The sequence below is a fragment of the Phycodurus eques genome, chromosome 20 (assembly GCF_024500275.1).
Source record: "Phycodurus eques isolate BA_2022a chromosome 20, UOR_Pequ_1.1, whole genome shotgun sequence".
Classification (NCBI taxonomy): Eukaryota; Metazoa; Chordata; class Actinopteri; order Syngnathiformes; family Syngnathidae; genus Phycodurus; species Phycodurus eques.
In genome coordinates this window covers 632,571-646,510 of record NC_084544.1, presented here as the reverse complement: position 1 = coordinate 646,510, position 13,940 = coordinate 632,571, and the positions used below count along the sequence as shown (strand labels likewise).

General features: G+C 54.6%; 1 protein-coding gene across 2 annotated transcripts in view; it reads right to left on the bottom strand.

The window, feature by feature from the left end:
- Window positions 1-244: 244 nt before the first annotated feature.
- The window catches only part of pvrl2l (PVR cell adhesion molecule related 2 like), a 33,257-nt gene continuing 19,561 nt past the window's right edge, over window positions 245-13,940 (bottom strand). For both annotated transcript variants that reach the window (XM_061664210.1, XM_061664208.1), the window contains 4 exons: window positions 13,026-13,319; window positions 12,284-12,401; window positions 11,874-12,022; window positions 245-6,318 (listed from right to left, as the gene is read on the bottom strand). In XM_061664210.1, the coding sequence (XP_061520194.1) occupies window positions 5,807-6,318; window positions 11,874-12,022; window positions 12,284-12,401; window positions 13,026-13,319 (1,073 nt within the window). In that variant the 3' untranslated portion in view covers window positions 245-5,806. The remainder of the gene's footprint in view (window positions 6,319-11,873; window positions 12,023-12,283; window positions 12,402-13,025; window positions 13,320-13,940) is intronic.

Here is a 13,940-nt window from a genome sequence, read left to right as displayed (position 1 = left end):
ATAGCGTCGGATGCCGGCGGAGGCGGCGGACGAACCCCCCGAACACGCGGCGCGTGGCTGCGACGGCGCTGATAAAAAAAAAGTCCTTTGAATTGACTTCATTTAGCCCTCCTCTCCTAAAAAAAAAAAAAAAAATCCAAGATTGTTTTCCTCAGTGTGCGTGTCCCCTCCCGCGTATTCCAATAATAAACGGAGTCATCAAAAAGGACTCCAAGTTTTCGATATCCTCTTTGCTCCGCCGATGTGCTTCTGTTTGAATTCAAACGATCGCTTACGAATAGCGCACGGGCAACATTTCCGCATGAACCTTCATCTCGCGGGGCCGAGTGCAGGTTACCGTACGAACGCAGTTCTCCAAACGCTTGATATCAAGCTCGCGGGGCCATCGGGGTCGGCCACGGTCGCAGCGCCTCGCTCCGCAAACGCGCCGCCCCGTTCGCTCGTCTTCGGCGTGTCGTTAACGCCGGAGGACAGCGTGCCAACGAGGATTTTCTTCTTCGTTGAGCAAAACCTTTTTCTTCGATCACGCAGCGATCGGGATCTCGGGTGCCCGATTTGCATATTCGAACGCACGCCGGGCGTGCGCTCGTGTCCACGTCGATCGGGACGTACGAAGGAAACGTGCTCGGATTATTTTTGTGCGTACGCCGTGTTTCTGCAGGAAATCCGCGCGAGTCTTTGTACGTGAGGCCCCTGGCGATGTCCTTGACTTTTTGACTGCGGGCCTGCGAAGCCCTTTGAGACGCTTTTGTGATTAAGGTCTATAAATAAGCTTGACTTCATCTCATGAGGAAAATAGAATTAAGGCGACGGTTCAGTTCCGTCACTTGAGCGCGCGTGACGACAAGGGTCACCATGCGGTGTCGAGAGACTTATGCAAACGACCGACCGGGTGCCCGGCGGCGCATTGCGGGTAATCGCGCACTGATCGCCGGCTGTGCCGCGGAGGTTTGCTCCAGAGTGAAGCTTTTATTCAAATAATTTGCCCCAGGAAACAAATCTCGCCGCACGACTCCGCCGCTCATTAGGCGGCAAAGTTGCGATTCCTGACGAAGGAGCGCGGGAACCCACCGGAGAAAAGACGTGCCGAGGCGAGCTAACGGCAGGCGCTGGAAAGAAATGAAACCGCTGCTTCGGTCAGGCTTTTCTTTGATTTATCGGGCGAAAGCGTCTCGAAACTCGGCTAAGAAAAGGGTTTGTTTGTTCATCAAAGCGTCGTCTTCTGAGCTGGCGTCAAAGCACCCTTCGGGGACGCGGTGACACCAGAAAGGCTCGACTCGTGCGATGTTTCGGCGGAACGGCCCGCACGGGATGTCGAGGAACAGTCAACACTCGCTTAGGGTTTTACAGCGGCTAATCGCTCCTTTTGTGCGAGACGATCAGCTGACGGAGGCCGAAACATCTCGGCTTCCTTTTGATGGACCTCCCCGCGCTCGCACGTGCGACCCACACGGCACAACCGCTCGCTGATCGTCACATTTTATTTTTAGACAAGAAGCGCACCTCGGAAGGAGGCGAGAAAACCGCCCTTCCGGCTCGTCTCGACAGGTTGCAGTGGCACGCCGCGACATTAAGCAAAGACACCACTTCCGAAGTACTCACACGGCCTTTTGGTTTTTTTTTTACGTACCGCAATGACCGAAACCCGTCACGTAGCACGCGCACATTTTATTTTCTCCAGCCATCGTGTTATAGTTCGTCCGCAATAAGAAATGATGCATGAAGAAATACAAACGTTAAAACAACAACGGAGAAAGCAGCAGACGAACGAGGCAAAAGTGTTCAAACGTGAAAACGCCGCTCGATTTACACTGCAGCGCTCGATTCCCAATTCGTTCCAAAATATTTGACGGTCTAAAAAATACATTTCAAGTAACACACGTGACTGTGTTTACATTCAAAGAACACTTGAAACAACCCGCATGCGCAGAAGCACAAATTGAGCATCAATAACTACACAGGCGTCAACACGGAAGTAAACAACAATACGCAAACAGTACAATTATCAAGCGTTACATTTAGCCATCGAGTTGGCCTGGGCTTCATCAGACGCCGGCGGATACACGTCACCGGTCCGTGCATTTGGACGACGTCGAGCTGGCATTGACGGAGGACATAGCGTTTGTGCGGCGTTATTCGCCGTTTGTGCGGCGTTTTTCGCCGTTTGTGCGGCGTTATTCGCCGTTTGTGCGGCGTTTTTCGCCGTTTGTGCTTGTACACTGCGCTCGCATCGGCAGATATCCGATACGTTTTGGCGATTTGTACACGCGTTTAGAAGAGGCCTCATTCTTTCCCCTCACAATTGTGCAACTTGCGAGCAAACAACAACATGATATAGTCATTCTTTCGCTTGAAGCAGGCAGTGTAAATCCCGTTTAACAATGCACACATCGTGGATATAAATAGTCTTCCCTTTTCAAATGCCAGGTGTTTGCGATATAACAAATGAGACCGAGATCATTTCCACCATTAACAACTGGTGTTTTTTAAAACAACCTTTTTAAGAGGGGAATTAAAAATTAATGACTTCAATGTGGTTGCACAATTGTGCACACCCTCTTATAACTAGGATGTGTCTGTGTTCAGAATGAACCAATCACATTCAAACTCAGGTTAAATTGGAGTCAGCACACACCTGCCACCATTTTAGTTGCCTCTGATTACCTCCAAATAAAGTTCAGATGTTCTAGTAGGCATTTCCTGACATTTATATGCTTGATAGCATAGCCTGTAGGTTTTGTGCTAACATTGACTGCTGCTGTTTGGAACTGTTCATCGATCCCTCCACCTTGTCTAAGGCCCCAAAGTTCAACCTTGGTTTCCCCTGACCGTAACAAAATCTTCAAACACGCGGGGAAATGTGGAACAGTACGAAGGAACCAAGTTTGCACTTTTTGGCCTTAATTCCAAAAAACACCAAAGGAACACCAGCACTCCAGTGCAACACGGCGGCGGCGGTGTCATGCTTTGGGGCTGTTTTTCTTTAGCCGGACCTGGGACCTTCGACAAGGTGGAGGAGGGAATTAGGAACAGTTCCAAATAGCAGTCAGAGTTAGCACAAAACAAAACTGGTAGGAAGCAAAAAAAAAAAAGGTCAGGAAAAGCCTACTAGAACAGATTAACTTGATCTGGGGTTCATCAAAGGCACTTAAAAACCTGGCGTTTCAACAGGGGTGTGTCGACTTTTTATACCAACTGAACCTCCTACAGGTGACGACCTAGCAACATCCTCACGTTTGAGATCCGCCCGGCAACAGCGGATCTCGTTCATTCGTCGTGAAGCAAGGCCGGAAGAGGGCAGGCTCGCGTCGTCGAAAGGTGGTTAGCGTTACGCTAACCACGAGCATCTGGCTTTCCCCACCTTTTGCCGGCACTTTCCGCACTCGAGGACACGAGACGGCAGGGAGCTGGACGAGCACACGCGAGGGGGCGAACCGCGACCTCCGTCCGTGCACCCGCATCCCGGGTTCCCGTTTAAATGGTGATGTCGTGTGAGCACTTTGTCGTCAAGCACTGCAAAATACGAAAAGGATGATCATACGTTTGTCGTGAAAATCCTAATCCTCAGCGTATGCAATCACGAATTACAATGCTCAAGCACGCACACGCGCACACGCAATTCTGTCGAGTGTTCCTGGGATTTGCCGGAACAAACCGCGGAACAAGGGAGCAAAAGAAAAAACGGGAATAAAAGCTCCAATCTTGTTGAAAAGACGCGCTGAGGAGGATTCAGGGCGAGCCAGGTTCCCGAGAGCGTCGCCCAACGAGGTTTGCAGATTGGCTTTTTTTTTGCAGATTGGCTTTTCGAAACGCCGCGTCGATAAAGACGCGCGCACGAGATGGACGCCAGAAATAGAGAAGCACGCGGGGAGGGACCAAACCGAGGAACATCATGGAAATGGTATTTCGCAATCTGCCGAACGGGATCCGACGTCGACGGCGGCGAGACGACGCCCGGTCGACAGAAGGCGACGCACGCCGTTAACCGGAGGTGGGAGCAAGTCACAAGTCCGTCTCGAGTCTTAAGCGAGTCCCAAATGACTGCGGCGAAAAATCAAGCACGTCGAGTCCACGCTGAGTTTCGAGTCGGAAGCGGGCTTGGCAAGTTGACTTGGACTTCAAGTGAAGCTGTTGAAGAGGGAATTGCGACGAGTGGAACGATTTCCATGACTTTCTCAAACTCGTTCCGTTTTGAGGACTCGATTTCATTTTGAACGAATGAATCGACCGGACCCTCGGACGGTTCCTTGACAAAGAGTCCACAGAGGATTATTTTGGATTTGTTCTTGGCACAAATAATAAAGCGATTAAACAACATAACATGTTAATAATGACACAAAAATGTCTTTGTAACATCATGTGTGTGTATACTATGCGGACAACACGGCACACCTTGTCGACCTAATGACAAACGACAAATTACAATCATCACTTCATACGACCGCCCGATAAGTCAACGTTCTATCGAGAAGTCAAACATTATAGAGAGGGAAGTGTTCACGCGTTCTTTTAGGTCTTCAAAGAGAGTCGATCCTTTTCAAAACACACGAATAGATTACACCACAAGGTGGCGCTTTGAGGTCATATTTGGAAAAATAGGTGACGTTTGAGGCTACTGCAGAATGGCACCTGACCAGGGAGAGCCGATCACAAGCGCCGGGTTTTGAAGCAGGAAGTGATATGAACAAAATCTCTGAGATTTTCCGGCGATTTTTCAAATGTAACTCACATTGTAAACGTGGAAACTTCCAAAAGCATCATTTGATGACGCATTTGCTCCCAGTAATGTCATAGATTAAAAGGACGTACATTTCGGAATGAAAGGACATCATGTCGTTACGAGTAATTATTACTCCCCAACACTGGTCGCAAATGAAGCGATACGATCTTGCTCAGTCAAAACGGGGGATGGGAACTGAAAATGGATTCTTCATCTTCAACTGAAAAAAAACAAACAAACAACAAAAACAAAGCAAGAACCCAAAGAGCCGCTTACAGCGCTCGCCTCGGCCGCGATCGGGCCGACGTCGTGGCGAGATCGACGGAAGGGGAGCGTTGCGGAGCGGCCGTCGAAACCGGCGCCCGCCGGCGCTGCTAGTACCTGGAGCGGCTATCGGTTAGCTAGAGCGCGAAGTTAACGTGGCTCACCGTCTGTGCGGGGCTCGACGGTGACGGATGGAGTCACGTGTCATTTTGGCTGCGTCTCTGTCAACCGTCGCCGCGAACCCCGTAGGTCGCCATTCTCATGTTCCCGATTTGATCCAAAACCTAATCCCTCGATCCAAAGGTACTCGTCTTCAAGTGTCAAACTCCAAACTTAATTCACGAGCCGGCCTGTCGCCTCCACATCAGCGCCAACCGCCGCTTCGCGCAGACGACACCAAAAAGAAAACGAAGCGAACGGCACAGCACAGACATCTTGAAAAGGCCGATTCGGGAACGTAAAGGCAAGAATTGTCGAGCGATGTCGAGTCAAAGTCGAGTCGAGTCTTTTGGAAGTTCTAGCCGAGTCGGTCCGAAGTCCTAAAATTGGCGACTTCGACGTGACCGGACTCGAGTCGCGCGACTCGAGTCCCCCACCTCTGCCACTCACACATTAGCACACACGCTCAAAAGAAGGCGAGAAAGCGTTTCTTCTTCTCGGCGTCGTACGCGGACGACGCGTCCGACAGAACCGAGTCGAAGCTCGAGGAACGACAACGCAGCGACGGGCGGCGGCGAGGCGCTTGTCCGGTCACGTGCGGGCGTGTTGCGCAGTTTCGACGGAGTTCAAGCGGACGGGCTTTGCGGCGATTCCTTCGCCGCCTCACACGTAAATGGCCGTCCGGGAAATAACGGAGCCGTCCCGCCGAGACTCCATGCCGTCGCCCAGGTAAATCTCGTCCCGGCCGCGATAGGCCGGAGGGAGCGCGTTCCCGCCCTCGAATCGCTCGTAGCGCTCGTCCTCCTCCGGGCCGTCGTCAAACTTCCTCGTCTCCGCTTCGTCCGGGAGGACGTCGCGGGCGCAGGGCTCGGCGGGGCGGCGCCGGAAGTCGTCGGCCTTCTCCGTCAGCGTGCCGGTGTTGTCGCAGCCCCCGCGGTACGCGGACGCCGGCCCGCTGTTGTTCTTGCCCTCGCCGCCCGAGAGAAGACGGGCCTTGTTGCCGTAATCGGCGCCGCCGCCGCCGCCCGCCGCCGCCGAGTCGGCGCCGCGCCGGCGCCGGCGGCGGCCGCGGGTCACCAGCACGCCCGCCAGCGCGGCGACCGAGAGCAGGGCCAGGAGGGATCCGATCACGGCGCCCGCCACTACGCCGGTGCCGGACGGGTGCTCCGAGGCTTCTGCAGAGAGGACGGAGGGGTTGGAAGGGAGGATGGACAAACGGGTGGAGGAGAAGAAAGAGGAAGTTGGTTGGCGGCAGTTAAGGAAGTGGCGGCGCTCGCCGTCTTTGAAGTGTGCTGCAATCCTCTGAAAAGAAGGAGCGAACGTCGAATCGAGGCGACTCGGACTCTTCTCGCTTTCTTCCGTTCGGCTTCCGCGGACGAGCGCGAGACCGGACGCTCGCTTCGCAGGACGGTCGTTCGCCGGCCGCACCTGGCGACGGCGACGACCCTCGCGTGGGGGCACGCCCGCTAAAGACGTCAACGCGAGGACCCCGCACCTCAAATCTGCCACCGAACAAGCCGTTTGGGTTCGAGGCGAAACGTCCCGGACAAACGAGAAGAGTCCGGTTGCCTCCGCTCAACTTTTAAAAGCGCTCGCCGGCCTTCCCCGCGGATCGGCCCGACCGGACCGCACGCGCGAACGAGCCCGAGCGAGCCGTTTGTCGGTGCGAGCCGAGTTCGCCCCACGGACGCCGGCGCCGGCGCCGACGCACACGCGCGGCCTCATCTGACGAGATGTTGCCAATATCGCTTTTTATGCTACAACGGCCACGTGCAGTTTACGGTCGCCGCGGTTCATATTGAATTCAGTTGCGCTTGCCGGCGGGTGCGACGCGTGGGGCAAGCGCCGTTGCGAAATGTTTCGGGATCGTGCGACGGCGCGACCTGTCGACGGCGAGGCTCTCACGTGGCGACCCTTCCTTTCCGGACCACTTCCCAGGTCCGCACGCAAACAAGTTTCCCGTTTATAAGCAGCGAATGCTTCCGACCGGGAGCATTAAGGGTTCCTTCGTCACCCTTTGTGAAAAGTCCATTTTGGCAAGTGGACGTATCCTAGCAAAACGTTCAAGACCCCCCCCCCCCCCCCCCCCCCCCCCAAAAGTAGCGCCCTCTGGAAAGTCCAAAGAAAAACAAAGAAAGGAGCCCGAATCCGCTTGAAATTCTTTCCGAGATATTCTCTTCACGGAGCACGTAGAGGCAGGAAAACGTTTTCTTGTCCCAAGAAAAAGGGTGTGATGAGTTGCTTACACGCGCACGCGCACGAACATTATTGATGCAAGGCGGGTGTGTAATTAGGGCGATGTCTCTCATGTATGCGGCTTCATTAATTCAGCGCACGTGCACGCTCGTCTTCATAGACGCGCAGCCGTCCCACGCGCGCGCACGCCGCACTCCACCGTCCGGGTCAGTCTTTGCATGCGTGTGCGTCGTTTGTATTTTGAGTCTTATCGCGCCGCGGCCGATTGACTCCGATCAACAAAAGCAGCCATCGGCCGACCCCCCCCCGCCGCGTCCCTCCCGCCGGCCCCCCTTCTCTCCGTCCCGGCTCCCTCGTGAACGGTTTGCGGCGGCGTGAGTCATTTCCAAGTGATTCAGGACCACTGAGCGGGAGGAGGAGGACGACGGCCGGGAATAAAGAGGAGAAAAAGGTCAAATCGGCGAGGTCGGGATCCACTCAAACAGCCTCCCGGGATGCGGGATTAAGCGCTCGGCTTCGCTCCCGCTAAAAGTGGACTCTAATGGCCGAGACAAGCGCACGGACATAGAAACCGCCGCGCCAAGTACAAATGTGTCTGTGCGACCGGTGGCGGCGCCCCGTGCGAGGGACCCGTTTCTGTAGTCGCGGTAATTTCGCGGCAGTCGCGGTTGTCGCTACGCTCTTAACATCTAACGGCGACACGGGACATCTCGCGGCCATCTACAATTCGGTTTTAGCTCGTCAAAAAGAACGTTTCAGATAGACCTACACAACCCTATTCTCCCTTTCCACAATTGGTCCCTTTTGCCGTTCACGTGGGCTTGCTTTGTTGTCGGAGATTTTCCGCCGTTAGAAATCTGCGACTCCTGTTTGAGATTTCTACAATTTGATTTAAAAAGTACAATTGAATACCTTGGAAAATTCCAGCGACGACCTTCCCTTCGACAAAGGTCACGGGCTACCTTTTAACACGCCAAGAAAGAAATACGTCATATGCACAAAATGTAATGGAAACGATCCAGCTGACGTTCAGAGATAAACCCTAAAAGTGTATTTCTCTCCTTCCGCATATTCTGCCCAATGAACAGCATTATTCCCAAAAGTATGGGATTTTCTTTTCTTTTGTAGAATGTGCTTTTAATGCATCGAGAGAGAGAATAACATTTTTGTAGGGTTCATTCAAACGACGGTGGTTCGTTGGCCTTATGGTCTATTTCAGCGATTCTCAAAGTGGGGTACGAGTACGCGGGGTCTCTCCAGTGATGCGGGGGGTGCTAAAAATGGTGGTATTAACCTTTTTGGGAGATTCTATGACTTTTTCTTGGACAATTCTGTTTCTTTTATTTCGGTATAAGTTGTATTCAACTCGGATCTACGGCGTGTATGTGCATGTAGCACAGTGTTAATGTTCAAACGGTGTTTAACGTGACGGCGGCCGTTGATGGGAATTTCCCGCGCCTCGTTCGCGACGAACCCGAAGGCCGACCGTGACGCTGCATTTTACTGTCGGTCGGGCTGCTGCGACTCGGAGATTTCAGAATTTTTGGGGGCGTCGGAAGTTGGGGAACCGCTCGTCTCAAGAACTCAAGTCAAGGCGGCTACAATCAGGAAAAGACTTTTTTTTTAAGGCTGCGTACCGCTGGAGACCTGAAGACCAGTTGATGCTGTGAAATGTTTAGAACAGCTTCATATTTCTTAGTTATAGTATGTGAGCGCTCTAAAACATGAGTGGGCAAGTCACTCACTCACTCACTCACACCGGAGGAGCCACTTTCCCGTAGCTGCTTCAAAAGCCGCGCGGCCACGAAGCGGAAGGAAGCAGCGAAACGGGAGCGGTGGAAGCGCACTGGTGCCGCCGTTAATGGCTTCGCCCTGGACGCCCAATGCAAGCAAAGCGCGGGCGGAGCGGACGGCGACGCAGTGCATCCGTGCGCCGGGAAGCCGCTAAACCTACCTGGCGACCACGGCCACAACAGGTCGGCGGGCGAATTAGCTCGCTAAATCTGGAATTTTTAGGATCGTTTTTACAGGCACGTCGGAATTCAGAGGGCCTTCGGCGCAGTACCGGGTTGTGCCGCGACATGCCGGGCGGGCGTGGCTGAGGTCTACGAGAGGAGATGCCGCGTAATTATGGGCAAGAAAAAGTCTTGTCCGTCGCTGCACAGAGCAGAGAGAATGTTGGCGTGCGAGTATGCGCTTCCATTAGCCCGTCTATGGTGTTTCGAGCACCATTCGTCATTTAAAGTCAATCTTTGTCCCTCACCCTTCCCGATCTCTCCACCGAAGAAATGCGCCGTGACCGACGCTGGCTCCAGTTGAACATCAGCGACGTTCCTACGCGCCGTTCGCCATTCACGCCGTCAACCGTGTCGTCTTGTCGCCGTCACCACACGCACGTTCTGCTAGCTAGCGCCGCACCTAATTTGTTTCGAGCGCACGTCTGGGCGCTCCCGCGAGTCAGCTGAGAAAGGCGCGGGCACACTCGCCACCCGAGCGAGGAGAAGCGGCTCGGAAAATGGACGGACGGATGAATATCCGCACTCCGTTGACGGGACGCGTCGAAACTTGTCCGACTTCCGACGCGTCGGCATTTCCCGCCGATCTCAAATCCAAAGCGGTGCAACGTCGCCCCCTGCTGGGGTCTGTTTGTCGTTACAGTCATTTACAAAGCCAATTTTCTTGCACGTTGAAAAACATTCCTCACGAATATATTCGTCTGTGGCAGGAAACGCTTGGACGGCAGAAGAATCATCGTGAAATCGTTTATGAATACCGATGTCATTGCGCTTACTGGATTCTTTTGGGGGGACGCCCCCAATCGGACGTCTATTCGAGATCGTAGGGTATTAAAAGTATTCAAAGGACTGGAAGCGATGTCAATTTTAGACCTAGGTTTTATTTTTGCTTTCGGCTCGCTTCCTGGAAACGGACGACGTCACAATGCGGCCTCGTCAAGCCCGTTTAAAGTTCACCAAAGTTCATTCGCGCGACACGCGTGTGCAGGCCGCCAGTCGAGACGGAAATGTTTCACATTTGAAGCTAAATTGGAGGCTAATCCCGATCAAGTGTCATTTGCGTCTTCTCTTTATCATCGCTGCTCATTCGTACGAAGCGGCAACGACGCGGCGCGGCGGGACCGAATCGGCAAAGTATTAGAAAGAGTGAAACGAGACTGCGCAGCTTTATTTGCAAAAAACGCCAGCTCAGGGTGGGTACATTTTTAAAAGGGACAAATTACTATGGGCCCCTGAGCCAGGGCTTCGGCGGCATCTGGCGGCATCGCGAACAGGTCAGGAAGCCGTCAACCGCCGTTTCGCGTGGTCGCGTTCACGCTGAAGAGCCACAAGGGGAAAGCGCGCGTTCTTGTCAGCCGCGCAAAACGTGAGGTCGCACGGGGCGTCATTTCAGTGCCCGCCCCCTCTCGAAAAAGCTGCTTTTCCACAGGCGTGTAAACCCTTGGCATTTTTGTGCACCCCCTTGTGGAGACGGGCAAGGATTGCGCTTGAAGTCGGAGGTCAGAGGTCAAGGAAATCCGACGTCTCCGATCTCTCCGATAGCCGGCGACGGGTTAGCGGCTCGACCCGGCAACGCGAGCGCGTGGCGATTCGCGACGTGTTCTACTTGTTTCGGGTCAAATGAAACGACGTTACGTCGAAGTGAGAGTTCGTATTGTGACAACAAATATTGTGTGGCGTGTCGGTCTCGCACAACTGCTGCATCGGTGTCGGGGGGGGGGCGAAAGGGGGTCTCGCCCGTTCGAGCTCGGACCGCCGCTGCCTGTTAGAGAGCTTCTGAGCTTTATTGTGACGTTTCCCCCCCGAAGCGTTTTCGTCCTTCCCCCCGTGACCGACTTGCTGAAGACTGACGGACGACCGGTTGGAGCGGCGGTGGGCAAAGTACGGTCCGTGGGCCACATGAAGCTTTTTTAATCTAGCCCGGCGAGCGTTTACATGATGAAGAATCTTTTAATATGTGCTGCATTTATTGAGCAGGTTTTTTCCGGCTTAAAATGTATCCATCCCTTGTTTTATAGGGTCTCCATTGCAAATGAGTCTGGAACCCGTGTCGACTGTACTACGTAAGTCACTTTAGCTCTGACAGAAAGCATCAAAGGGGAAGGAAAAACAAAGAAGATGACGAAGAAGGAGAGGTCACAAGCGAGCGGCGAGGAAGACGAAGAGCGGGCGCGGGCCGACGACGAAGACGCGTCAGCGCTCTGTGAAGCGGCTGCAGAGAGGGCACGCCGAGAAACAAAAAGAGAGAGCGAAGAAAGGAAAACAAACGGCAGCAAAGCGGCTCACGCCGACTCCGAAGCCCACGGGGGGAACCGCGAAGGGCCCGCACGCCAACGCGGCAGGGACACGAAACCCGCCACCGGGGGGCGCTTCTCATTTCGGGGCGCGTGGCGTCGGCACGCAAAAACAGCGCACAACTCGATGCTGTAGATCGAGAGAGGCCGGCGACCCCCGCGGTTCCCAGATCGGCCCCGATGCCGGCGCGCGCGCGGACACGAGCGTCGCCCGAGCCGACTCACCGATGACGAGGGCGGTGACCTGGTCCTTGGCGGCGCCGTGCTTGTTCCTGACTTCGCAGATGAAGGTGGTGTTGACGGCGTCGTCCACCTTCCTCACCGTCAGCTTGTTGCCGTCCACCAGCACCGAGTCCGGCAGCGGGCCCGACGCCCTGGAGGAGGGCGAGGAGGCCGAGGTGAAGGGAGAACGAGCCCGACCCGAAGGTCGCGTCCGTCCCCCGAGGGTGTGAACGGGGGGCCCGCCGATCACCCCCGCCCTCATCATCATATTTGGGCGACGATTCACAAACTCGATCATCCGAACAGCAAAACCGGGTTCAAATTCAAATGTTTGTTAGCCATCTGTGGGACGATTCGACGTTTTTGTTTTGCTACGGCAAAGGCGTGTGAAGCGGCGAGCGACGGCGTCTTACGCGGTCCAGGTGACGGCGGTGGGCCGCGGGTTGCCGTCGGCCGTGCAGACCAGCGCGGCGTCCGAGCGGCCCACGTACCAGTTGTGGTCGTAGCCCTCGATGGAGACGGACGGGGGGTCTGCGGGGAGGACATTTTCCGTCATTTCGGGCGGAGCGCGATGTAACCCGACCCGAACGACGCGTGTGAAAGCCATGAAAAGTCAGCGCGTTGCCCAAACAGAACATTAACTCTTGGTCATTATTGTGTGTTGGCTTGGATTGCAACAACGTCACGAGGCTCCCTCCGGTGGCAGTCAGGGGAAAGACAGCTTGAGGGACGTTTGGAAAAGAACAACAACAAAGTACTCCGCGTTTATGTTCCTTTTTCATGGAAATGAAGCAAATAAATATGCAAAAATGTCATTCGCATCTTCATAAAACATGCTGCAAATCACAAAACCTCTCTTGGGACACAAAGGTCAAGACGTTTTGGCATTAAAGGTTGACTTTCCCGAAGCAAATTCAGTGCGCCGTGCCTTTCCCGTTACCGACGTAATTATGACCCATATCGCGTTTGCGGTGCAGTTTGAATTTCCAAATTCAAATTTTCCAAATTCCAAAGATATTTCGAGGATTCAATGTGCGTGTGTGGCCATTTTGTTCTCTTTCTTCTTCTCATCCCCCAAATTAGCTTCAAGGTGATGAAAACGACGGTACGTTAACGGTTCATTATTCGTACAACGGCAAACGGGGCGTCGCTTACACTCCACAGAGAGCCGGAGAATTTGCACCCAGGTCCTGTCCTGCGTGCGCTGGTCCACCACGCACGTCACCTCCCGGCCGTCGTCGGCCGGCGTGGGCGCCAGCCGGTACTCGCTGCGCACCGTGACCGTGCCGTCGGGCCCGTCGGCGCTGCTGGTGGTGTGGTCGCCGCCCGCCGACGCCAGCCACTTGATGGTCGCCGCCGGCTTAGCGTCCGCCGCCTGGCACCGCGCCACCACCGCCGCCTCGGTGCCCGCCTGCGCCGTCACCGCGTTGGCGGAGTTTTTGGGTTTGGCTGAGGAGGGAGACAAAATGCCAGGGATGAGCGACGAACTGCAAAAAGCGGGCTGGCGTGAAAGCAAGTCACGAAACGAGGAATCGGTATGCCGACAGAACAGGAACGTGGCACCGCTTTCTGGGAAGGGGTCGTCGTCGCGGGCCTGAAAAATCCCTCGAGCTACAAGCGGACTACGTTCGGAATCCGGTTTTGCGGCCCCGATCCGGAGGACCGGTTTGCGTTCGAAGGACGTCTGGAAAGAACCGCGTGCGGAATTCTGCCTCGACGAAAGACAAGCCGACCGCCTTTTTGTCGGGTGCGCTCGGATCGTAACGCGACACGCCGCTATCGAAAGCTAAGCTGACATCCAAATGCTTCCGCCGTTGCCGCTCTGAAAATATTGCAAGCGTGCTGCCGGGAAGTTGCAGATTTGGCGCTGACGAGCCGGAAACGGCGGCTTGCTGCGTCGTTCCGGGTTGGGGTTGGGCCCCTCCCCCTCCCCCCCTCCCCTCCTTTTAACCGGGCCCGCTCAAGATAGACGCGTCGACCGAATTCCGTGTCGCTCAATGAAACTGGCATTTTCCAAAAATGCTCTTTTCTGGCGAGTCGGCAAACTCGGCTGCTGAAAATGGCTGCTGC